This window comes from Nanorana parkeri, unplaced genomic scaffold (assembly GCF_000935625.1).
Source record: "Nanorana parkeri isolate BGI_ZX_2015 unplaced genomic scaffold, ASM93562v1 scaffold177, whole genome shotgun sequence".
In the NCBI taxonomy this organism is placed as follows: Eukaryota; Metazoa; Chordata; class Amphibia; order Anura; family Dicroglossidae; genus Nanorana; species Nanorana parkeri.
Window position 1 is genome coordinate 1,206,872 of NW_017306445.1, and position 25,874 is coordinate 1,232,745.

At 39.2% G+C, this 25,874-nt stretch overlaps 1 protein-coding gene across 2 annotated transcripts; it reads right to left on the reverse strand.

Moving 5' to 3' along the window:
• Positions 1–7,353: 7,353 nt before the first annotated feature.
• Positions 7,354–25,345, reverse strand: KCNMB3 (potassium calcium-activated channel subfamily M regulatory beta subunit 3). Of its 2 annotated transcripts, none has more exons than XM_018554897.1 (4): positions 25,251–25,345; positions 10,930–11,125; positions 8,370–8,568; positions 7,354–7,833 (listed from the first exon to the last, which is right to left on the reverse strand). In XM_018554897.1, the coding sequence occupies exons 1-4, from the start codon at positions 25,315–25,317 to the stop codon at positions 7,426–7,428; spliced, it is 870 nt and encodes a 289-aa protein (XP_018410399.1). In that variant the 5' UTR covers positions 25,318–25,345; the 3' UTR covers positions 7,354–7,425. The 2 variants fall into 2 exon arrangements, with proteins under 2 accessions (XP_018410399.1, XP_018410398.1); XM_018554896.1 differs by lacking the exon at positions 25,251–25,345 and adding an exon at positions 17,309–17,416 and having other exon boundaries at positions 10,930–11,130.
• Between the last annotated feature and the right edge of the window lie 529 nt (positions 25,346–25,874).

Sequence of the window (25,874 nt, forward strand, 5' to 3'; positions counted from 1 at the left end):
TAAATTTTAATAACCTAAAATGACACAATGGCTTGTGCAGCAATTTTATGATCTCTTTATTTTTCTTAACAAAAGGGGAGTTTTCCTTGTAGCCAGAATGAATTACAAGGTGTTATTGATGAATCGGGAAACTTCTGTGCTACAGTCAGAAATTCCTCTTATTTTCTCCTGTTCTTTTATCATTTTCTTTTGATTCTTTGCTAACCGATTGTGCAGAGCTTCCGAACTGCCCATTTGCTCTATTGCCGTCTTAAGGTGCTGTATAGCGTTCCCTCCCCTGCTTCCAGGAGCCCGAGGAATGGGGGGGGTTAAACATTTTCTGGACAAGAGTTCTTAATTACACTTGAGTGGATGTAGTACCAAGTACATGCATAATCTCAGTGGGTGAGCAAGTATTTAAGTTTCTTCTCCATTGGAAAATGAAGTCTTAGGCCCCATTCACACTGAGCGACATGGATATTGTGCGTTTTTCTGCGCTGAATGGCTTTGAGCTACATTGCCCGATATTGAGTGACAGTGCACAGTTTATCGTGTTAGTGTGTTTTTTGGGCGGGACTTCGTCGTTGCTACATTGGGATGTAACCAATCAACAGTGATCTTGATGTGACATTCTTTCCTTCCATTTTGCAGTGCAAAAGTGGCCCTTCTGTCGCGCGATATTGTGTGACCAAGTCGCACAATGTCGCTGGTAATGCGTGATTTTCGCAATAGACACCATTGAGTCTATTGGGGCCGAATCGCATGACATCTGAAAAAAGGGTCATGTACAAGCCAAGCTTCAGCGACGAGCTACCGGCGACATTGAGCTGTGAGATGTGAACAGCTCCATTGGAATTCATTGGACAAGCTACATAGAGCGACATCGCACGGAAATATGTGCGATTTTGCGGAGGAAATCGCACGATAAACCGCTCAGTGTGAACGGGGGCTTAGAGTTTTCAGAAAGGGGTTGCTTGGGATACACAGACAATGCTGGGATGGAACAAAGTTACTAGTCAGATTATGTCCCCTTTGTGTTGCGTACACTTGATAACCCTTCAGTGACGACCACTAGTAAAGAAGAATAAACTGCTGGGAATTGTGAGGGCCTTCTATGTATCTATAATGTATGTAGATCAGTGTGTGTGGAATGAAAAAGCAGCAGAGTGAAGTCTTTTCTATACTGCATTATGTGGGCTTGTCTGTAGAGTTTCTATCACTGTTTTGCGATGGATTGATCATGAAGATTACATTTTTGTATACGGTTATTTGTGTGTTCAGCCGCAATTACCTAAATTATTGAAAAATTATGCTCCATAAAAATAAATCTGGTATAAATGTTTGTAAATTGTCAACCAGGAAAGTGGTGGTTCCTCTGAAATATTATACTTTCAACAAAACACAGCTGTCATTTTTTTCTTTTTCATTAAAGTGACACTAAACTCAGGAGTTAAACCTTAAAAAGGCATTTAAGTACCTTTAACTATGAACAAAATGTATCTTTGTGTATCACTCAGCTGTAGACACTGTCCTTCAGGAGTGTGGCTACTTTTGTTCTCTATGGTCCCTCTGTGTGTTGTAAAGTGGCCCCCGCTCCAAGCTTACTCCCGTGATGGACTATAATATCAATACAAATCCGTAAACTAAACCCGATATTAAAGTCCATCACGGGAGCAAGCTTGGACCAGTGGCTACTTTACAACACACAGAGACCAAGGGGGACAAAATTAGCCACCCTCCAGAAGGAAGGACGGTGTCGCCATGAATTCAGAGATGATTTGAGGATCTACAGCCGAGTGATACACAAATTAGATTCAGTATTGTTAATAGTTGAGGTACTTGAATGCTCTCCATTATGGCTGTGGAGGTAACTCCAGGGAGATGTATCTGCTGGAATTCATGAGAGAAGAAGCTAGTGAGTAGTTCAACTCAACACAAAAACAGCCTGTGTTTAGGCGGTTATTGTCCTCTCCTGCAATGGCTAGTTGCTTGTCCATCATGCTGACCTAATGTCTTCAATACTTTGAGCTACTGACCTGGAACCAGTACATAGATCTGATGTTTTGATCAGAGCCCTGGAGCCGTGTAGTCTTATTCAGAAGATCTTCTTCTGTTACTACCAGTATATACTGATTGTTTTCTAATGTATCAACTGGTAAACGGTGCTATGTTTAATGTGACCATATTTCTGTTAATAAAATGCAATACATACTATAAAATGCATATAACATATTGCCATCTGTATTAGTGGTCACCTAATAGGGTTCTGTATATCACATAGAGCCATCTTTATTAGTGGTCACCTAATAGGGTTTTGTATATCACATAGAGCCATTTGTATTAGTGGTCACCTAATAGGGTTCTGTATATCACATAGAGCCATTTGTATTAGTGGTCACCTAATAGGGTTCTGTATATCACATAGAGCCATCTGTATTAGTGGTCACACAATAGGGTTCTGTATTAAGTGGCTAGGAAGATCAAATGGACCTCCGCTGCAGTAATGTTGTCTGGAAGGAATAGAACAAAGCAGAGTTATTGCTTTAGTAAGCAATCAGATTTCCCAGATTATAAATGATGAAATATAACTGGTCATTTGTTTCCATTTTCTTTCTCATTAGTTTTTTTTTTATTTAATTTTTTTTAAATAGCTTAGTATTTATGCTGATCTTGACAGTGTGAAGAACCAATGTTAATACCTTTTTTGTACCTTCATGGTACTGATATACTGAGCCATATAAAAGATTGTTTTGCATACCTGGTCATCCATTGACTGATGAATTGCTGATTCTTCTGGTTGGAAGTGGTTTCCATTTTACACTTGGGCTGGACCCAAATTAAAGCTGTGAATCGTACATTTGGTTATAGCAATTTTATATATTTAAACTGGCTAACTTTAAAGTGTCATTAAACTTCATGCAATCCTGAATGCTGATGGCACCAATAGATTTTTGGGACTACATTAATATGTGTATATATAAGGAAATGCATCATACTGACTGACAAAAAATACTCAGTGATGGTAACACATTTTCTCTACCAGAACCCCAGACGGCCAAAACTAAAGTTTTGGATTCAGTACACCTTATGACATGAAGGATAATCATTAGTACGTTTTATGGCTCACTGGATATTTTTACTAGAAAAGCTCTTGGGCAGTATGTACTCAACATTGATTTGGCCAGTAAGCCTACGTTACAGGTTTTGCTGGGGAATTCTCATTCATGTATACAAATATGTATATATTAGGTCATGTGTAGGAAACCTTGGCACAAATTCCATCATGCCTCTGGGAGTCATATCTGTGGCTGTCAGAGTCTTGCAATGACTGGCTCTCAAAACGCCTGAACAATGCCTGCATTCAAATAGACTGTTCAGGTATTTTGAGAGCCAGCAGGGCCGACTAGCAAGATACTGAAGCTTGGCCCAGTGGGAGATTCCTCCATCCACATAGCTTAGCATAGATGAAGGAATCTGTTACACTTTTCCCATCTGACCATAGAAAATCTGCACATAATCTATAGGTGTATGGCCAGCTTAAGTAGTGTTAAGGTTGCCTATACCTGTGTTAGGTGATTCCTAAAAATGAGTATGTATGAAATAAAGTTCTAGTCCTAAGAGGAGATTGTGCCCCCTACAGATTCAAATATCTATCAGTGCCATGGATTGCACCCAACTGCAAAATAATTTTCCACGGTCTCAGGCACTGTAGACTTCTAAGAATGCAAGGATATGTGACTATTTCTATTGTAGATGATGGTAACCTGTAATGTAGGTGTATTGGTCTTTAAAATATTACCTTGTTGTTCTTTACAATCTTGACTTTAAAAGCAAGAAGGACCAAAATACTTCAAACTATTTCTAAAGCTGTCTTTTCAAGGATTAGCCATTTAGTTCTAATTTGTTGCTAACTGCCTAATTCATTGGGTAGAATTGACACTGAAAACCCGTTGGCAACTACCACTAGTCTGTTATACAACCTTAATAGGTGATGTCATTATCTGAAAGCCTCTCACCATAGAGGTGGCTTACCACCACGGTCATTGCCAATTGTGTGTTATTTAATGAACAAGGTAGTACAAAGCTTATTGCTCTGCTGAAACTCACAGGAACCAGTCAGATTTTCCTTTTTGTTAGTAAAGAGTATGTGCGATGGGGAAATGGGATTTAGTAGCTATGAATATCTGTAAGCGGATATACCATGTTTTACAGATATGCCATGACCTGGATGAATGAGAACCTTCAGACATAGTAGCTATGAAGCATTGTTGCTGCATTGCAAACATCGCTCATTACTTGGCAAGCACGCCGGACTTTTATCTTTGAAAGGTCTTTGCATTGTCATTCATTTATTTTTCAGACCCGATGTCTCCCATGATCAAAACATCAGCTAAAACACCTTCAGTAGATTCCTTTATTGCAGGGTAACCGATTGTTTTGCATGATATTCTAAGACATACTACTTACTACTGTATGACCAGAATCCCCATTCTGTTTGAGTTTAGGCTGACATGATTTGTAGTTAGGATTTCATTGCTGTGTGTGAATGAGTCTCTTAGATAATCATTTTATGGCCTACTTCTTTTTCATATCTGATTCCTGTTGCCAAAATACTGCTGGTTAGGCGAGGTTACCATCGGTGCAAGTCAATTTTAGTTTTCATTTTATTTCTTTACCTCTTACATTCTTACATAAAAATCTTTAATTTTGTTTAGGAATTTATTGTTAGACCTGTTTTACTTCCCTGTTCTGTTTATTTAATGTTTGTTATGGAGATATCATTGACTTAAAATGAGCTGGTCATTGAAATGTTGAAGAAACGTCCTACATCATGTGTTACATTACCGAACATCCTCACTACACATCTTCATTCATAATGTATATTATGTCTATATTGGTTACTCAGGTTCCAAAACCTGAATAAAGGATAATGCATTTTAAACCTTTCTGATCAGCTTCTTGTTTGTCTTGTTTTTCTCTTCTATAAAAGGTGTTCTTAAAGGGACATTACATATACAAAAGTTGTCTTGAAGGCGCAACGTCCCACCCAAAAAAAATTTAAAAAAATCAGTTTTGTGTGTCTGCCTTTATAGTTCACATCTTGGCTTTTTGTCTCTCAGGTAGTCCAACAGGAAGATATCTGTACCAACATTTTCAGCACCACCATGTTGTCGCAGCCATTATAAAGGCAAGTGATGGCGTCACATTTCCCTGATTGGTTAGTTCAGCTACAAGAGTCACATTTTGTTTCAGCATTGTGAGAGGCGGTAGACCTAGAAACTACTTTTAGAGACACAAAATGCCTGTTGCTAATTCAACTTGCAAATAGTGACATTTGAGGAAGATATATTTTTTTACCAAGTAAGGTATTACAGTGTACTTCCTAAGCAAGTTTTTATAAACATTTGCCGGTATCTTTTCCAATAAATGAGATCAGGTTTGTGAACTCTACAACTCTATAACTAAATTGTTAAGGTGAAGACATTTGAATGAAAAGAACATTTCCCTAAAAAAAAGAACCGCATAAAGTACACCGAAGAAAATCAGAGAAATCTATTCTAAAACAGAACATGCAGTTGAGATAAACAAGGGCAAATCAAAAGAACTTACCCTGTAGGGGTTAAGTCCTTTCTTTTGTTTTAGGGGGCTGGAATGAAGATTTACTTACCTGTATATCTACTTTATTTGAGCCCTCTAGACAAGACAAGCATTTAACCCGTGCAGTGCGGAGGTTTTTGCCCAGAGATCGCTAAACTGAGATACTGGATGCAGAATTGCATTACACATCAGACATATGAGCGAATGTTGAGACACCTTGCTGGTACAGTTGATGATAATTTACAAGATAACTTAAAATTAGATTTTGGTTTTGCCAGCAAAAAATGCTGATTTGTCATTTAGGGTTCCCTCTTCACTTTAGTTAATTGTAGACGGGATTGTTTCCTGTTCCTAAAATCGGTGAGCCACGTAATCTTCAGCTTTTTTTTTAATGTTTCTTCTTTGCTATAATGGGGCTGATATGTGTGCAAAGTGTAGGCAGCCCACCCCGTTGTTATTTAAAGTGACACCAAACTCAGGAATTAAATCTTAAAAATACATTAAAGTACCTTTTAACTATTAACAAAAATGTATCTCATTTGTGTATCACTCAAATCATCCCTGAATTAGCACTGACACTGTCCTTCCTTCTGGAGGGTGGCTACATTTGTTCCCCATGGTTCCTGTGTGTGTTGTAAAGTAGCCACCGCTACAAGCTCACTCCTGTGATGGACTACAATCTCTTGTTTAGTTTACTAATTTGTATTGAAAATAAAGCGAATGTTGCAATGTGTTTGCTTCCAATATTATCAACATCCGTGCTGATTTTAATAAATGTCCACACCGAGGGAGTTTTTGTCCGCAGCAACTCTCTTTTATTCCCTGGGCGATGAACAATGCAATAAATCTGATTGGTCATTATAAGGAACAGCTCCACTTTTATTAAAGTAGAACACCAGCCATATTGGAGACCTTCCCAAATGAGGGATATCAAACTTCTGACATGTCCCCATTGGAAGCAATCCCCTTTACATTTGTTACAGTGATAACTGTAAAATTTTGGATCCGCCCCAATCCTACTCTTTTCTTTCCCAAAGACCCTAATCAATGTGAAAAATACGAAGACTGAGTTTCCCATTGGACACAGTGAGCTTTTTCTTCTAAGCGCTGTCAGAATACAACGGTCCAGTGGGAGACTTCTCCTTCCACGCTGTTTAGTTTGGAGGGAGGAATCTGTTATTTTATTTTTTTTGTTCATCCTACACACAAAATATATATATAATGGAGTATAGCCAGCTTTAAGCTCCTGTGGGTTTGTGTAACTGTACCATCTTAGAACAGCTGATCCGGGCAACAAAAGACGTGTGGCAGACTGTTTATTGTAAACAACACTTCGTAGTAACATAACCGCTATCACGGTACTTTTACCATTACTCTACAAAAATAAATTTACGACTACAAAAAATTGCTTTGTAAAATACTTTCTTATGCTATGCACAAGCTCAGCAGTAGTTCGCACCAGTGATGACCAGCCGTTTGGAAGATGGAGCCCCTATTTTTGTGGGTACCAGTGTTTTGTAACCACAATAAGATATGCTTTTCCATATAATATATAACTGGCCTGACAATGTAGGCACTACATATTGAATGTTGGTTCGGGTTCACTCACTAGGTCAGGGGTAGGCAACCTTGGCTCTCTAGCTGTGCTGAAACTACAAATCCCATAAGGCATTGCAAGACACAGGCAGGACTCCCAGAGGCAGAAGCATGATGGGTTTTGCAGTTTCAGCACAGCTGGAGAGCCAAGGTTGCCTACCCCTGCACTAGGCTGTGCACCTTAGTTCTACGCTACACTTTTATCTGACGAGCAAAAAGACCTTTGAAATGGTCATCTTGTAAATCTCGAAGTTAACTAAATGATGCACGAGTCATACTTTGGGAATGTAATCTCCATCTCAAAGTCTTTTCATCCTTTTTGGTTCTGCTCTGCTGAGAGTCTGGGCGTGGGGTCACATTGGCGGCTTCCTCTTTTGATGGACTGTAGTAGACCATACACATAAGGGATAAATGCTGAGTCAGTTTCACCATGCCTACTATGGAGGCTCCACCGACGAGCATAAGAGTTGGCCAAAACAGGCAATGAAACACTACCGATCGATCGTACTTTTTAATTAGTATAACATCTTCTGGTTTATTGTCAGGTCGATGAAAGCATGCAAAAGGGGTGTCATTTTTGCGTTCAAAGTACTGTTTCACATCTAGAACGCCATCCAGTAAATCGTTCTTGTCTCTTTGGCACTTTGGAACATAAAAGCACTGCAGGAAACAAAAAGAAACATCAGGATTATCAGTACTGTTCAGAGTTTTGTTTTCAGAAAATGGAGGTTAATTACTGTGCTGTGTGCAGATTCTATTGGGTTTTCTGAGATCAAGGGGGTGATTTACTAACCTAAACACACACACGCACTAGGTGCGTGTGATTTTTACACAGCAAAACGTATTTATCAACCAAAAAGTCTCTAAAAGCATATTTCCACTAATGCCATATATGGAAAAATCATGCACATGATGCATATATAATGCTGCTTCACAGTTTAGACAAAAATGGTTAGCTCATGCATTTACATTCCTGCATTCATCAACGCAAGCAACACAACATAGAGCTAATTTACACAACATCACCTTGCAATTCATGCAGGGCTTTGCACAACACACCTGCTGGGTGTGTACACACTACAAAGGTGTCTAGATTCCACCAATAGATCATGCTGGGAGGGAACACACTACAGAGGTGTATACTTGTTCGTGGCGTGTTTATAAGGTTAGTAAATCAACCCCCAAGAGTTACTCACTTTGGGATTGATCTGGACAGCCTCTTCATTATAATGCAGGGCAGCAACATGACCAGAAGCAGACACGTTTACCAGTATCTGAAGACAGGGATATTTGGATTGGCCATGGCAGTCTACACCACATGTGAAGGAACAGTCCACCCAGTCGTCCATTATATCAGCCTGGATAATTGTACAGTTGGATTCTTCATTCCATACACTGATAGACAAAACAAATATTTTCGGTTGAGGTTCATTATTATGCACCATTGCTGAAAAACAATACCATAGGACTGGAATAATTAAAATTAAAGTGATTTCGCCAAGCACTGCAATTCAGGGTTTTGTAAAAGGCCGGGCACTACCGTAAGCATGGTCTTACACTGTGGGATTTTAGCACCAAGTTGCCTTGTCTGGAAGTCACACCCTCTCCAGTCAGCTCCTAGTACTTTGTATTTTCAATGATTTGAAAAGTGGCATGATCTCCTGTACTGCAGTACATAAATGGAGGGACATGATAACATTTTGTATTGGTACCTATAAAAGCTAAAAAGCCATATAGGCACTGAGGTCATTTTATTATAGAGTTCCATACTTAAGTGACCCAGGACTTGGTGATGGTAGATCAGTGCTATTAATGGAGGTGTAGCAACTTGCATTGAAAGTGACATAGTGAAGATAGTGGTGGGGCCGGGAAGAGTACAGCATCTGCAAGGACAGTAACTATGTGCATTGCAGCATTTGACTTTACATAGAAAGCATAAAAATGAAAATACATAAGCACAAGTAATTTGTCTGCTGTTCTTTTTTTTTTTAATAAAATGTAATAATTAGGGAGAGACTATTAGGAGACTGAAAACATACCATAGTAGTAACTGACGTTAACAAATTAAACCATACAAAGCTACAGAAAAGTAAAACAGAAAATAAGCTGAAAAAATCATGTAAAAGAAATGAGTGGAAGAAAAGAGAAGTGAGTGCTAAGCCCCAGAATGGCGAAGCAACAGATGCAGCCAGTTCATATCTACAGGACATGGGTTATGGCATAGCTGGGATTTTTTACTAGTTGGTCCTAACCCATGCAATCTCTTTTCTAAGCATGATAAAAATCACAGCACTCTATTTTTTATATTTGGTGGCTGACTATAAATATGATTGAGACTGGTGCTGGGAGCCAGACATGTGCAATTCTTTTCGGAAAGATTTTTTATTTGGACGAATTTTCGTGATTCGGACGTATCCGAATGACAGAAATGACGAATGAAAACGAATCCAAATTTCTGAAAATTAACATTTCAGACAAAATGAGTTAGCGGTAGTCTGTACGAATGTTTGTTTGTGGACGAATTTTCGTTGCAGCAAAGTGACATTAAACAAAAGAAAAAGAATAGAAAAAAAAAAGCGTTAGGTTCCCTCCCAATTGATACCAAATCCTTTAGGTCTGGTAGGAATGTTAGGAGGGATCCCCCCCCCCCTCCCAAGTTAAAAAAGAAAAGTCAGTGGGGTCTCCCCCAAAATCCATACTGGGCCCTTTAGGTTCTACTAGACCCTTGATCCGATGATTAACGCTGGATTACATCGATGGAGCCAATTTGTATTTTTTTTTAATTAAAGGAATAGTCAAAAATTTACTCTGTTTTTTTTTTTCAATTAAAGGATTTTTTCTAAAAGTGTGGTTTGTTTATTTTCATTGAATTTTTAACCTTATAGTGAATGAGTAGGGGTACAAGTACCCCTTATTCATTCACAAGGGAGGGTGGCATCTGGGTGCCCCCTTAATTAAAGGGGTACCCCCATGCAAATAAGCCCCCCTGCCCACAGATCCCCACAACCTTCGGGTCAGGGTTGTGGGGAAGAGGCCCTTGTCCCCATCGGCATGGGGACACCCTCCCAATGCTGAGGGCACGTGGTCTGGTAAGGTGCAGGGGGGGCGCCTCGATCGCCCCCTCCTTTCCTGCCCTACCGGGCCTGTGCTCGGATCAAGGGTCTGGTAGGGAACAAAAATTCCCACGTTTTGTTTACCCCTATTTTTTGGGGGTGGGGTTCCCCCTTAAAATTCCTACAAGACCTAAAGGGGCTGGTATGGTTTTTAAGAGGAACGCCACGCACTTTTTTTTTTTTCTTCACTTGGGGTTGTCCCTCCTAACATTCCTACCAGACCTAAAGGGTCTGGTATCAACTGGAGAGAACCTCACGCTTTTTTTTTTTTTCTCTTCTGCAGACTGTAAAAATAAAGATTTTTTTTCTGTCTAATGTCACTGTGCTGCTGCAAAGAAAATTCCTCCACAAACGAACATTCGTACAGACTACCGCTAACGAATTTAGTCCGAAACCGAATCCCGAAACGAATTGACTTTCGGACCCGAATCCTGAAAACAAAAATAACGGAAAATCCGAATGAAATGGAAACAAAACAAATTTTTGGCCGGTGCATATGTCTACTCGGAGCACATTGTTAATAGTTCCTATGTAAATTGATATTAAGAAGGGCAAGTCATGTATTTGTTTTCTGTGGCAATGAAGTATGAATGTTATATGGTGAGTTGGGCTGAGCAATAAATATTTTTTATATGAAACTTACTTGAGCATGAATGGTTTCAGTATTGCGATCCCCAGTAAAAAGAACATCATTACTGAGAGACCCATCATAGTGAAGCCCAGCAGCATGGCTCTATCTTCCCCAGCATTGGACACTTGCTTCTTCATCTTATCGGTTGTCTTCACCCCATCGCTGCCGCTCTCTTTCCTCTTCACCTTGCCGGATACTGGAGAAAAGGCTTCCCTTAAAATAGCAGAGAATCCCATTATCATATGCTCGTATTTTTAAGTTAATATTTGAGATAAAAACATTCCATTATGTGCAAACCTTTTTTTGGCTCATATTCCCAGAGCTTTATAGCAGAATATTCACCAGAGGGACTTTGGGTTATTATCTGGACAATGATAAATACTTAATGCAATAGAAAAGTTTTTACTTTCACCTTGTTCTGCTAAGAAAGTTTAAGCTAAATGAAATGCTGATAATGCAGCTACTGTAACTGCACAGAAAAAGAGGAGGAATTGAGGGATATCTTACTGCATAGTGTCTGAGACAAAAGGTTGGAGGGCTCTACTGCATAGCACATTAGATTTCAGTTTGGGGAGACCAATTTAATTTTAAAATCTACCTAAAGATGTGTAAAGCCATGTCCCTGATGTGCCACCTATCACTAATCCTAACTTCATCCCTAAACTCATTAATTCTTATCTAAAATGTGCGAAGGGTTAGTATATATTAAAGCAATGCTCTAGCTGAGTGCTCTGAATGTCCATTATGTCTTCGTCAAACCCCAAAATATACATTTAATACATTGCAGTTTACCAGTCCTTAAATGTGGTGGCTGCATTCATTTTCTTTTTTCTTTTTTCTTTATGCTCACCTGGTGGTCTGGCTAGTAACACCCTTCCTGTCTGAGGCCCTATTCACACCAGGGCAACAGTGTTTCAGCGCGTTTTACACTTGTTTTTTGGAAGCGCGTTTTTATGCGTGTTTCAGCACGTTTCCATTGAAGTTTATAGGGAAAACAAGCTGATCAGCGCTACAAAAGTAGCTCAGGAAGCATTTCAGGGTAAAGGCATATTGGAACGCGCGATTCCACGCATTTGCGTGAACAGCCCCCATAGGAATGTATGGGATTCTAAATGTTGACATTTCAGAGTGACGCAACCGCCATGGTGTGAACGGGGCCTGGGAGTGGCTCCACTCTATAGAGGAGAAATGGAGCCAACCTTGGACAACAGTATTGTCAACCTGGGGAGAGAGTGTTAGATGTCCTAGAACATTTAGATGTATTTAACTAACAAATTAAATCCAAGCTCCAGCTAACACTTTTCAGATAGGTACACCAACAGTTTTGTTTTCCTTTTGGTCAGCTCAAAGCTGACCATTGTAATCACCCGTGTCACTGTTAAATGGTTTGTTTCAACCTTTGAACAGCCACTTTTGCTGCACAGTTTGGTCTGTTAAAGGAAGCTGAAAAAGCATAGACTTCTTGGATGGATCCCAAGGTGAAAATAAAGCCCAAAAAAAGAAAATGAACCCAGCCACCATATCTATGTATCGGTAAGCTGCAATATATGTGTACAATAAATTGTGTTTATTGTGTGCATACACACCCCAGGGGTATCATGTGCCAGCCCTTACAGTTCTTGTATCAAGATCTTACAGCACTGATAGGAACTAATTCAGTGCTGTTTGCTGTCCTTTTTTTCTGGATAGAATGCAATTTGAATATCCTGTGCACTGTCAATGGAGCTGAAAGTTTCTTGAAGGTGCACACTCTCTCTAGGGGCCTGATGATGATGTGAGGATCCTTACTAAAACCTGTCTCTTAGGGCAACAATTTGACTGAATGTTATCATTTGTGCCTTAGTGCAAAGCAGACAGCTCAACTCTCCCAGACGTTCCAGGAGTCTCCCACTATAAGATATAACGGCTCCCGGACATCCGGGAGTAAAACACTTTATTCTGGAAAGGTTTTCTCTGCTCTATCTAGCAGAGTAAACCTTTCCCTGCTGTCTGTTTTGTTTTTTTTATTCTGATATCAGGGCCGCCGACCACCGTCAGAGTAGGAAAAAAAAAAGACAGCATGGAAATGAATAGCTAAATTGCTATTGGCTATTTCAATTTGCAATACCAGGCTGGCTATTGCACCCGCCCTTTGCTGCTGTCAATCAGCAGAGGTGGACCTGAAGTTCTCCATCAAGTCCTCCTCTTCTGATTGACAGCAGCAGTGGGCGGGTGCAATAGCCAGCCTGCTATTGGCTATTGCTAATTGAAATAGCCAATAGCAATCTAGCTATTCATTCCCATGCTGTCTATTTTTTATTTTTTTTACTCTGACGGCAGAATACAGAATACACAAAAAAACAGCAGATAGAAAGGGAAGCATTAGCTTCTCTGCTATCTGCAATAATTTCAGGAAGGTGCCCTCTTCCCCATCCCACGCAGATGGCGGGGGTGGAGGGCACCTTCCTGAAATGAATTCTCTCAGGTTGGGATGCCTGGTAAAGTAAGTAAAAAGTCCATGCTATTAAAGTGTACCAATAGCTATAGCAGGCCAGAGTGCTGAGGGTACAGCAGAACCAGAAGCCTTGTGCAGTCTAGTTGTATAACTATGTATCCAGGAAGCAACAATTTCTAGCAGTTATGTGTATATAGTTTTCACAGTTCTATCAGGTTGCTATAAAAGATTAGTTTATGGTAGTACTAGTATTTAGAGTAGCAGAGGTATTGTGGAAAGCACAGAGGTCAGTTAGCCAAAAAGTCATGTAATAATTTGGGGTCATCCGTAAGAATAGATAACGTCATCCGTAAGAATTCCCAGACAAGATCACATCGCAGACATGCTGATCTACTCAAACTACACATATTCTACTTAACTAAACCACTCCAACTTGCCATAGAAGCTTCTGCAGTGACTAAAAGTAGAATATTAGTAGAAGAGTACAATGGAAATAGCATCTATTGATAACATTCTAAATGGCATAAAAGGGTCTTTTCTTTCTGGCAGACATTCCTTTCAGACAAACAATGTTTGATACCGTGAACTCTGTTTTTTTTTTTATCTATTACCCTCATCGACTATCAGGTATCAGGCACAGTTTGTACACTGAAGAGTAACTATGAAATGTGTCATATTACTGGTTAATCTTTTATGGTTATAGATACTGCCATTTGCCGAAGCAGAGACTAGGTATTTTTTTACCACATCATCATAAATTCTTTAAAAGAAATTCACACCTCCACGCAATGTCTACTGGCATTAACACATTCAAGGTCATGAAAACTGGGTTATTTAACCTTTATCTCTAGCTGCCCTGAAATATATTTAACTATCAATGTACATTTCCTGTTTTGTGAAATACAAAGACTTACTGCTAAATGGTTGCATGTATTTAAAAATGTTTGCATACTGGATTGTAGAACAGATTGTGTTTAGGCAGGTGGTGGTGTTTTTTTTTTAGGCTGGGAGCTATATAGGAAGGGTTAGGAAATATATGCTACATTCTAAATAATGGGGTGTCATTGGAAAAACTAGTAGCTATATACTACATTTTGAATAAGAGGGTGTCATTGGAAGGGTTGGGGGGTATATTATACATTCTGAATAGCAGGGTGTAATTGGAAGGGCTAAGAGATATATGTTACATTCAAATAAGAGGGTGCCATTGGAAGGGCTAGGATGTATATACTAAATTCTAAATAAGAGGCTGTCATTGGAAGGGTTAGGAGGTATATGCTACATTCTGAGTATGAGGGTGCCATTGGAAGGGCTAGGATGTATATACTAAATTCCAAATAAGAGGGTGTCATTGAAAGGGTTAGGCGGTATATGCTACATTCTGAGTAAGAGGGTGCCATTGGAAGTGCTAAATGGTATATGCCACATTCTAAATTAGAGGGTGTCATTGGAAGGGCTAGAAGGTATACTACATTCTGAATGAAATGGTGTCATTGGAACAGCTAGGATATATATGCTACATTCTAAATAATAGGGTGTGATTGTAAGAGCTAGGAGTTATATGCTACATTCTAAATAAGAGGATGTCATTGAAAGGACTAGATGGTATATGCTACATTCTAAATAATGGGGTATCATTGGAAGGACTAGGAGGTATATGTTGCATTCAAAATAACAGGGCGTCATTGGAAAAGCTAGGAGGTATATACAACATTCTGAATAAGAGGGTGTCGTTGAAAGTTACAAGCTAACCAAACATCTGTTCATGTATTGTGCTCTCATTACAGAGCCCAATGCCATAGGGAGCTTCCATCCTTAGGTTATTGCATGGGAACAGTACAGTGGGCTGTTTAAAATATCTAGCAAGTGAGATAACAATGATACCACCAGTCCATAAGGTTTATATGCTCATTATGGTCAGATATGGGCATACCTAACAAACTATGAACACGGATGCCACTATAGGAAGGAAAGCCGAGAACAAAAAGCAAGGACAGAGTCTTCACTAGACTGCTGTGAAGTGCATTGATTACATTTTCTTAAGACACCAGGGAATGTAAAGGACATATATTGTGACCTGATTTAAGGGAGTGTGCACATGACTATAAAATCTAAAGTCAGAGTGTGTATGAGCACTCCTATAACTACTAAAGCCAAGGCATTTAGGCATATGAAGTGCACATGTCAGCCTTAAACCTGAGGATAAAGTTTCAGTACCAATTGGTGGAGGCCTAAAGGCTTGATACCAGGACCTTCAGTAAAAATGAGAGAGCCAGCACTCACTGTAATTTCAAGTGACCCATGTCAGCAGCTTGGAGCATCCAAATGGTCTAGCTGGTATTATATAGACTTGGCAAATGATGCATGTTTAGTTTGGTTGTTTGCTCTTTTGTGATTTGTTTGCTATGCACACTAAGGGGTCTATATAAATGCTTTCACACCTTTCAGTCAAGATTCACTCATTTTTCTATTTGGATTCAATTGGTATAAATGTGTGAATCCTGGATATATGTTGTGTCAATCTTTTGTGAAAGCAATGGTTAATAGACTCACTTTGTACCACATGGCAAGTGTTTAGTGTCTCTATGTACCGGTTGCCAAATCTTCCTTGCTGAAACAACTCTTCTGGGGGCAGTTTTACTCTCTGCCCATCTGGCACCTCCCACAAACTTTGTGTCCTTCCCTAATGTTCAGCATTTCCCAGTATTGGCTATCACAAGTTTAAGCTTAGGTTTAGTAAAACTAAACTGCCAAGAGGGTGTTTTAGCGCTATAATAAACACTTCATACATTCATGTTTTCAGCTCTGGTAGAATGTTTTCCTAGAAAGTTTCTGTTGTACATGTCATGCATAATACTCCTGTCAAATCTTTTTTTTTTTCTGGGAGCAAATAACCAAAATGGTCCATTTCTAAAAAAAAAACAAAAAACTTTTATGGGAAAAGAACAAATAATGAACATTTCTAACTGAGCACAAAAAGTAATTGAGCATTTGCTGCCATAATAATGGAGCAAGATCTGTACATTGTTTACAATGTTGTTTTTTCTTGCTGGCCATACTATGTCAAATATGCCAGAAAGGTGAAAATTAGAACCGAAATGATGAGCGCAATTTAGCAGAAACAATAAAAGACTTAGAAAAGCACACCGATCTTTGCCGCAATCATTACAAGCAATAATAAGCCATCAAACAACTGTTGTCATAATACCTTCTCTGATTTTATGAAAGCTAACTTACCTCATTACAAAATACAAATCTGCTGAAATGGAAGACAGATTTACTTTCCTAAATAAGATTTTATTGGGCTTTGATTCATTAACTGCAACAGCTACCCAGCTGTAAACAAGAAAAACAACCCTTCACGCCTCAGTATTCACAAGAGACAAGACAAGCAAATTAGGCATCTCTTGTGAGCTCTTGCAAGTTCAGTACAGACTTACTGCATGAAGAGATTTTACAACAGGTACAGTACTTTATACAGCTTTTAAAAAGTTGGCCAAATAGAAGAGAAATATTACAAGAGGTGTCTGTGGTACACAATCTCAACACCGATGAGCAGATATCTCACTCCCAGTCTATGGTCAATCAATAGAGCATGAAACCAAACCCACAGAACATAGAATCGAGAATCAATATTACATTTGTAGATGTCTATATAGGAGAGGATCTGATCATGTAAAAGCAATTAGACTACTGGGAAATCAATGAACATGCATATCAATGTGAAAAATATCACAATGTGCTGGCCTTGCTCTGTTCATCTCAATATTGAATAGAACATTGGATAATATCAGTCAGGTGATGCAGCTGTTTGCGTGCCATACATGCTGAGATCATGCCACGATGGCTTGTACTGGGTAACAATCTGTCCCCATTGATGTACATACCGATTGGCAGATTCTATGTGTAACTTGAAAGCTACACAAAAAGTAAGCTAAACAAAGAAGCACCTCTCACCTCAAGTAATGTCTGCGGCTGCCCTGTAGAGTGATCTGGATGGGCACACTAAATGACTGTCTGTGTGCTACTGGCGACATCCACATCTTTTCTCTGAATATTGCCATCAGCCCCGAGCATGTAACACCGACAGACTGCTAACTCCATGCCCTGGACATCACCACTGAAGAGAGACCACTAGGGACTTTCCCAAGTGCTTATATGTGCTGTCATTGAAGTGTCCCAGATTAATATGCTTGGAAAGTAAGGAAAGTAGATTAGCTGCTTTAGTGCCCAGAAAGAGTTTGTCTCTTGTGAAGATAACAGGCCTCTAATTAATGCTTGTGTAATGCAAAGCGTATTTTATCACCTGGGTGCTTCTACATCAGGCACTGACATGTTTCTATAGAAACCCTTATCCCTCTGGGATATTCGAACGTCTCAAGAGCACGGTATGGACTGGAAGGGAAGATTGTGACTTCTAGTACAGCTGGCTCACATGCCGAGTCAGAGGAATCACACGTCATATTAGCATCTGTGCTGTCACACCAGGGTTTCTCCGCCATTTTCTGCTGGATGCAGATCAAATCTGAGTTCCATAAGCAATGGATGTTTGTATATGCGTTATTGGAGCTGATGAATGAGAACTCTTATGATAAAATTATGATTATCATCATTGTAATTTTTTTGAATGCTGTAATCTGCCAGGGAAATAGGGAAATAAAATGAATGCTCTTTACCACAATTTCCTAGGACTGCTTTAAATCTGTGGTGGGGAAACAATAACAATTTTTGTAGCAGACATTGATAAATGAGCCTGGTGAGTACTAAGAGCATAAGTCCGCATCATATAACAATGTGTGTCGAATAATTATTGTCTGTGTTGTCCATGGCCAACAATCAAATTGTTCTGTTCTAATGGTTGGAATCTGAAAGTTTGAACCATAATGGTCATTGCTGGCAACATTACATTCTTAGTTATCCTTCATTTCTAACAAACTTTGCAAAATTCTTGGATCAAACTAGCCTATTGCATCAGTGAGATTCTTCTTTAGCCAGTCCCTGCTTTATCAGCAAAATGCCAAATATCACTATGCTTCACATATTTTGGTCTTGCCCAAGGTTGCGGTCTATCTGGGATACAGTACACAAGATAATCCATGAACTTACAATGGTGAACCTGTATGTCTTCCCTGTCAATGCATCTCCTTAATGCTGCAAGAGCTTGCATTCCCCTGAGCACACCCTAATCACTCCGAGCACAACACCGCAACCGCAACAGCGGGAGTTTTGTTTTTAGTCACTGAGCCGGGGGAGATATCACAAAGATCTCTCTGTGACCGGCTCAGCAATACAAAGTCCATGGTGCCTGGGGAGCTGCAAGTGAGCATGGCTGTGGCTTCCAAGGCTTTCAATCCAATCAGGAAGCCGGGCAGGTGGGCACATGACCACCTGCCAGTCTCCCTGTCTCATTACTGAACCCCTGTTGGAAGAGTTAAGGGGCAGTTGAAGAGATGGGAATCCGGGATGCCTCAGGTCTGTTTATGTATGTAATACAGGTGAAACTCGAATAATTAGAATATTGTGCAAAGTTCATCTATTTCACTAATGCAACTTAAAAGGTGAAACTAAGCTCCAGAGCATTTCACTGATAGTGACAACAGTGGACTATGTCAGAGGAATAAGTGTTGGTATGGCCACTTGTTGTCTTCATCAGGAATGCAAGAGATAGGATGACAAAGCAAGGTCAATACTCAGAGACAGTTGTCACCATGACAGGAAGTGCCTGAATAAGGACCTTCATAGTGAGATCTCCAGGAATTCTTTTACCAAAAGCTGCATATTTAGCACGATTGAAAATTACTTTTAAATGTACTTTAACATTGTAAATCTCTCATGAAATTATAGTGACTGCATTTATTTCAAAGTACATTATGTACATGTAAGTATTTGGCATTTGAAAAGCAGAGTAGGAATTGGTCAGAGGACTTTTCACACTGCTAACCAGATTGAATGTGTACTGGAGTATATGCAAACCAAAAGTCACTGTTTCTTTGTAATGTTTGCTAGAAGTGTGTGAGAAAGTATAGTAGTGTGCAGAGCTTTAATTGAGAATATTAAGCCTAACTGAGAATTTTAAGTGTTAACATGAGGTCACTAAATCACCTCATAGGTTATATAACAAAGCTCTATGGCTGTTGGCAACATAAAGCAGGTCTTTTACAGCACTTATTTGTAGATCAGGATAACTGTAAGATATTCATGCATACCACGGTGGCATATGTGCTGCATTCAAACTGTTGCAGAAACCAGAATCTTTTCTTTATATTCGCAAGTGATTATACCTATTGTGGCATTGTGAGGCAATACCACGGTGTTAGGTGGCCTCAAAGTCACCCAGGGTTCTCAGCCAGAGGGGCTGAGTGGCTCCAGGAAGACATTACTGGTACCAGGAGAGAACTGCCTTTTCAGTTCTTTCTGGGTTTTCTGGATCAAGGTTGGGATCCTGGAGCCAGGAGATTTCTTAGAGCTCTGGGTGGGAAGAAATCTCCATTCCTGGGTCCATGCTTTGGTGGTGACCAGCACCTGATTGTGCACCTGTGTACATCCCTCATGAAGAGTGTGCTGGGATGTGTTCAGGGCCCCACCTGTGAGTCAGGAGAGCTCCACCCCGGAGCCAGTGTGGAGGCCAGTGCCAGTGCCAGGGTTTGTGAACCATATTGAGAGGATTTCGTGTTATCTACCGTTTTGAAAGCAAATAAACTGCATCTGACTTGCATCTCCGGTCTACAGTGGAGTGTCCTTGTTACAAGTGGTGTAAGGGTTCTCAGCCAGAGGGGCTGAGTGGCTCCAGGAAGACATTACTGGTACCAGGAGAGAACTGCCTTTTCAGTTCTTTCTGGGTTTTCTGGATCAAGGTTGGGATCCTGGAGCCAGGAGGATTCTTAGAGCTCTGGGTGGGAAGAAATCTCCATTCCTGGGTCCATGCTTTGGTGGTGACCAGCACCTGATTGTGCACCTGTGTACATCCCTCATGAAGAGTGTGTGCTGGGATGTGTTCAGGGCCCCACCTGTGAGTCAGGAGAGCTCCACCCTGGAGTCAGTGTGGAGGCCAGTGCAGCAGGGAGCTGCGGGTTTGTGAACCATATTGAGAGGATTTCGTGTTATCTACCGTTTTGAAAGCAAATAAACTGCATCTGACTTGCACCTCCGGTCTACAGTGGAGTGTCCTTGTTACACTATATAATTCAAAAGTGCTACAATAAAGTCACCCATCTGACATGGTCCTTATTGCATGTACCACAATGAACCTAACACTTAACCTCAACCCAACTTCTAAACTTTGCCCTTGATCTGAATGTCTCCCCTACTTTATATTATTATGGCAATAAATGCTACATTTTTACAGTGATGCTGTAACGTTAGCTATTTAAGGAGAGATGATGATAATAATACAAATATGTTATTGATTCAGTGTTCAGTATGGACAAATGTTAACTGTTTAGAATTTGAATAGACAGCTTGGCCTGGGACATCTGGGGAGCTAACAACTCTCTGCTAACAAGTCTTTAACAAGGTCCTGTATGCTTGTGGTGTGTATATATACTGCAACTCTGCAGGGAAAGAGAGGTCTTTACAAACTGAGGCTCCACACACTGGGATTCATCACTCATTTTCTAGTTGTTGGGAGATGAGAGTTATTCCTTTTGTTAGTTCAAGCTATGAGCTGCATGTGGATGAAAAATGGTATGTCCTAGCCTTATGGAACAACCTAGGGACTGAATAAACATTTTTATGGCCACTGCTCATGGCAGCTATACGATGTTTGGACTCGCTGTGATCAGGATAATGCACTGGTGTAACTAATTGCCAATATTTTTGTATGTTATTTTCTTTCTTGTCTTACACATACTCTACATATCTGTATGCACTGCCTACCTAGGGAAAATAAATATAAAAAAATAATAAATAGTGTCCTGTGTAATTGGCTAAGAATTCATAACTCTAGAGAGATGGTGGGATGTGGCTGCACCCTCATTTTCTCTAATTGCAGCAGTTGGCTGAGAGAGATGAAGACAGCCAATCTAATTGCATGCAGATTAGTGTCAGTGTGTGGAAGTTATCATATCTCCCTTAGCAAAGGAAAGATCTTATTGCCAGCAACAGGGATCTGTGTGTGTAGGAATACCAAGCAGACCTGAGTTGTGTGACCAGAGGGAGAGGTAAAAGTGCTCCAGGATTCCAGCTCACAGGATAGCTTCGGGAATCTCAGAAGCATGTAGCTACTCCACAACCCTTAGAGTGCACCTGATTGTATCCAGGGTTTGTATCTGTCTCTGTGTGCACAGCCAGCTAGATTTGGGTGTGCCTCCTTCTAGTGGTGGCTGGCAGCATAGTAGGCTATGATAACTGTTGCAGAAGCCTACTTTACCTTCACAAAATGAGCCCTTTCCTCATCCCTCCTCCAAAGAAGGATCTTGCTCCAGTTAACAAGTCACCATGGGTATGATCCTCATGACAGATACTAACAATAATAATCCTATTTATAATATGTCAGATTATCAGTGCTAAAAAACCTACACTGAAATCTATACACCAAAATCAGATTATTCACAGCACACAGTTAATGCTTAGGTAAAGCCTCAACTTTTTTTTAGTTTTGAAAAGAGTAGGAAGTTGTTTTCTTTTTTTGCTATCTGTGTTCTACTGGGGAGTTTTACTTTACTTACTGTCCCAGGGACACAACAGGTAGTGAGAGGAAATTCCCATTACACAGTTGTAGCTGGAATAGGTGTCCCCATTGGAATATCTCTATAAAACCTTTGGCAGGTTTTCAATTTAGGTGATAAAAATATCACGGCATTAACAGTCTTACCATACGTAGGTAATTGTTCATATAAGCTTATGCTCCTTACTTTGTAACTACATCATTAGAAATATATACACACGCTGTAACTTAACCGTTTTCAGATTTCCCTAGATACTTTGTTCACAAATAATTTACATAACAGGGGGAGCCACCTATGGAGAATACTTGAGAGGCCTAATTTTAGAGCTTCATATCTACATAAGGCATGGTCTGATTTTGATGTAAGTGATCCCTACTAAAATGATTGTAATACATTATGTTATTTAGTGTATGACCATAGTCATTTCCCCAGTATAACTTTGTAGATTACACACCACACTCCAAAAAAGAATTTCAACATGTCTGACAAATGCGTAGACTCTACCCCCAACTCTGTGAATGGGGTGTTAAGGGGGACCTATGTGGAAGGGATTCATGATAAGATTACCTGTAATACTTTATGTACTCAAACTTGGCTACATTTTAATCCTCCGTGTTTTATAATTTCCCAATAAAGGATTTATTATTGTTTTAGCAGATTGTGTTGTAAAGTTTATCATTGTAGCACTTGAAAATTCTCATCTGTATATGCCTTTGGTAGTTAAAAGAGTAGATGGGTTTCTTTCTTTTTTACTGTGTGTCCTGTTGGGGAGTTTTACCTGCCTTCCTGTCACAGCCAGGACACAACAGGTAGTAAGAGGACAGTTGTCACGGAATGGGTGTACCCATTGGAATATTTCCCACATCGCCTGTTTTATGTGACAACTCTAAAAGTTTCCATCACTCTCTGTGCCGGTGACAATGGTTTAAATTCTGTATAGGAATGATCAGTCTATGTTAACCATTTAAGCTCCCGTCCCTATATATTCCTTATAAACCAGAGAAATGTTAACATGGCAATAACTTCCTTAGCTATGATACCAAAGTAATAGATATTTTGTTTTGTTTTTTTCAGGACAAAGCCATTCTTTTGTCAATATTGTCTAGCAAATATTATTTATTTGCAATCTTGTCGAGCAAATATTTTATTTTCTTTGCAATCTTGTCGAGCATATGTTATTTTATTTTATTTTCTTTACAAACAAAAAAGTTTGCTAGTTTGACCAGTGTCACTAGTGTTATTGCACATACAAACTACAAATGTTATTCTCAGATATCTCCCTATTATAGTGACACTAAAGTATTTCAGGTACAAAGCATGGCAAAGTTCTTTTCAAATGAAATACAGTGTGCGTGTGTGTTAGTTTATTTGAATGCAATGCTACAAAAAAGAAAACTAAAATGTAAAGCGGTTTACAAATGAATAGTAGAAAAATAAAACTAGCTAAAGGTAGAAGGGGAAGAATAAGCTAATTAAAAGTGTATAAATAAGACAATTATTTTTTATTGGTGAGGTTACTGAAGGTGACATTGTGTTCAGATCAAAGGACGCTCCTTTAATCAGAACATGAAAAAAATGATTTGAACATACTGTAGAAATAATATTGTGGCTTAGTGGTTAGCACTTCTGCCTAACAGCACTAACAGGTTTCAATCCTGGTCAAGGCACTATCTGTAAGGAGTTTGCATGTTCTCCCTGTGCTTGTGTGGGTTTCCTTCCATAATGCATATTTATTTGACAAAAAAAAACCCCACATTTCTATTTTATTTTTTGCCTGACACTAATAAATAGATAAAATATATACACAATCACTATACTGCAGGCACTTGTATGACTTAACACAGTTTGCTTTTGTGAGTACAAACACATGCGTTGCACATATTCACAGAATACTATTCAAACAGTTAGATAATAAAGTAACCATAATTAATACAAATCTGGAATATTACTTAAAAGGTTTTTCAACACAGTAGAAATGTTTTGTTTAAGCAATAGCTCATGCAAAAAAATATAATAAATAATAATAGAAAATAACAATAGCAAGTTCTGAAAGTAGATTTTATGACAGTTATTTATATAGGAATATGAAGAAAATGTTGTGCGCACACCGGCCCGTTCGGCATTTGTCTCCCGAGCATGCCACAAACCAGCCGAAAATCGTAAGATATTCGGCTGGTTTTCGAACATGCTCCTTAGACAAAAGACGTGCGACCGTACAGTAAAAACGGTTGCACGCCTTCCATACACTTTGCGATTATCGTACGATCGCGGGATTTCCCGCGATTATCGTGCAATGATCGCACAGTGTATGGGCACCTTTACTCCTTGCAGATAGTGTCCTGACTGGGTACCCCAAGTGCTAAAGGGAAAAGTGCTAACCACTAATGATCCAACAGTAGTGGAGGGTGCTCACAAGTTATGAGAACAAGCAGATATTAATTTTTTTATGTTTGATATTTTTATTTTATTATTTTTAAATTAAAATGTAAAAGTATAACTTAAAATTTCAAAGTATTTCCTATTTTTGATATTTGTCAGCACAACTGACAAATGAACTTTCTATGTATAACCAGCGTTAAATCGGCATATAAGATAAACATTGTGTAATAATACGACAGCTTTTCTGCCCTGTAATGTGACTGAACAGGTCTACATTTAGTTATGATTATAGAATCGCACAAACCATTTTACTTTCCCTTTATCTTACACCATGACAGGGAATTATTTTTTTTGAGATTACTATGAAATGTATTCTCAAAATAGTGCAGACCAGTTTCTATACTTCATGACGTTGTATAGCTATAATGTACTTTATTCGCTTAAATGTCAAGTGCCTTCTGAACCAGTCAGAAATACTTCTAGGGGAAAAAAACTGAAATAATGAAATACATAAAAAAAATGGTATCATAAATGCAAGCAAAAACTTTTTATACAACAATATCTAGTTGTGTTTATACAATGCAGATCTATCACTAATTATAACAACAGAAAACTACAAATCCCAAATGTCTCTAGCAATGTTCAGTGTCACTAGAGCATCAGTTCATCAAGGTGTTATAAAGCCCTTACTCAAAGGATTGTACAAATTGCTGTCATCAGATTATCTGTAGCTAGGTGTCATATCAATATCTAATCCTCTCTGATTTCTCTAGCTGCCCTGTCTACAGTTTTAATCACAGCCTCCAACACACAAACACAGACAGATAAGTGTTTGAACAAATGAAATACTTTACCCGAAAACAAGAATAAAGAGCCATCAGACTGTTTGGCATCCTGAGAAGGTGTCTTTTTGTTCATCATCCTTCATACACCCTTGATTGATCTTTGCTTAATATCCCCTGAAAGAATTTTAGACCTGAAGCTTTTGTATTTCTGAACATGTTGCCTTGCCAGGGATTTTTTCTTTTTTTTTTTCACATCAGGCTGACTGACCTCTGAATAATTGATGACTATTTTGTTGTCTCTGGCTGAACAGGCTAAACTTGTACATAATCTTTTTGTGTTAAAGAGTAAGGAAGCTTTAGCTACTCAGTGGCTCATACATATTTGAAGAGATGGCATCTGGTTTTGCTTTTCTTAGAGGCCACTAAACCCGTCAAATGCAACAGCATTACCAGGAATGTGTCCATGAACTAATGACGTGCAATTTCACAGGCATTATAGTTCACGATTGCAATTAGTACACTGTTTTTATCATTTGTTGCTTTCAATGCACATTATGAAGGCGCTTTGTGACTTTTTCCAGAAAGGTCAGATCACACAGTTTAAGATATCTATGGCCATTAAACAACAGACATAGGGCTGCAGCTAACGATTATTTTCATAATCGATTAGTTGCCCGATTTATTTTTTCAATT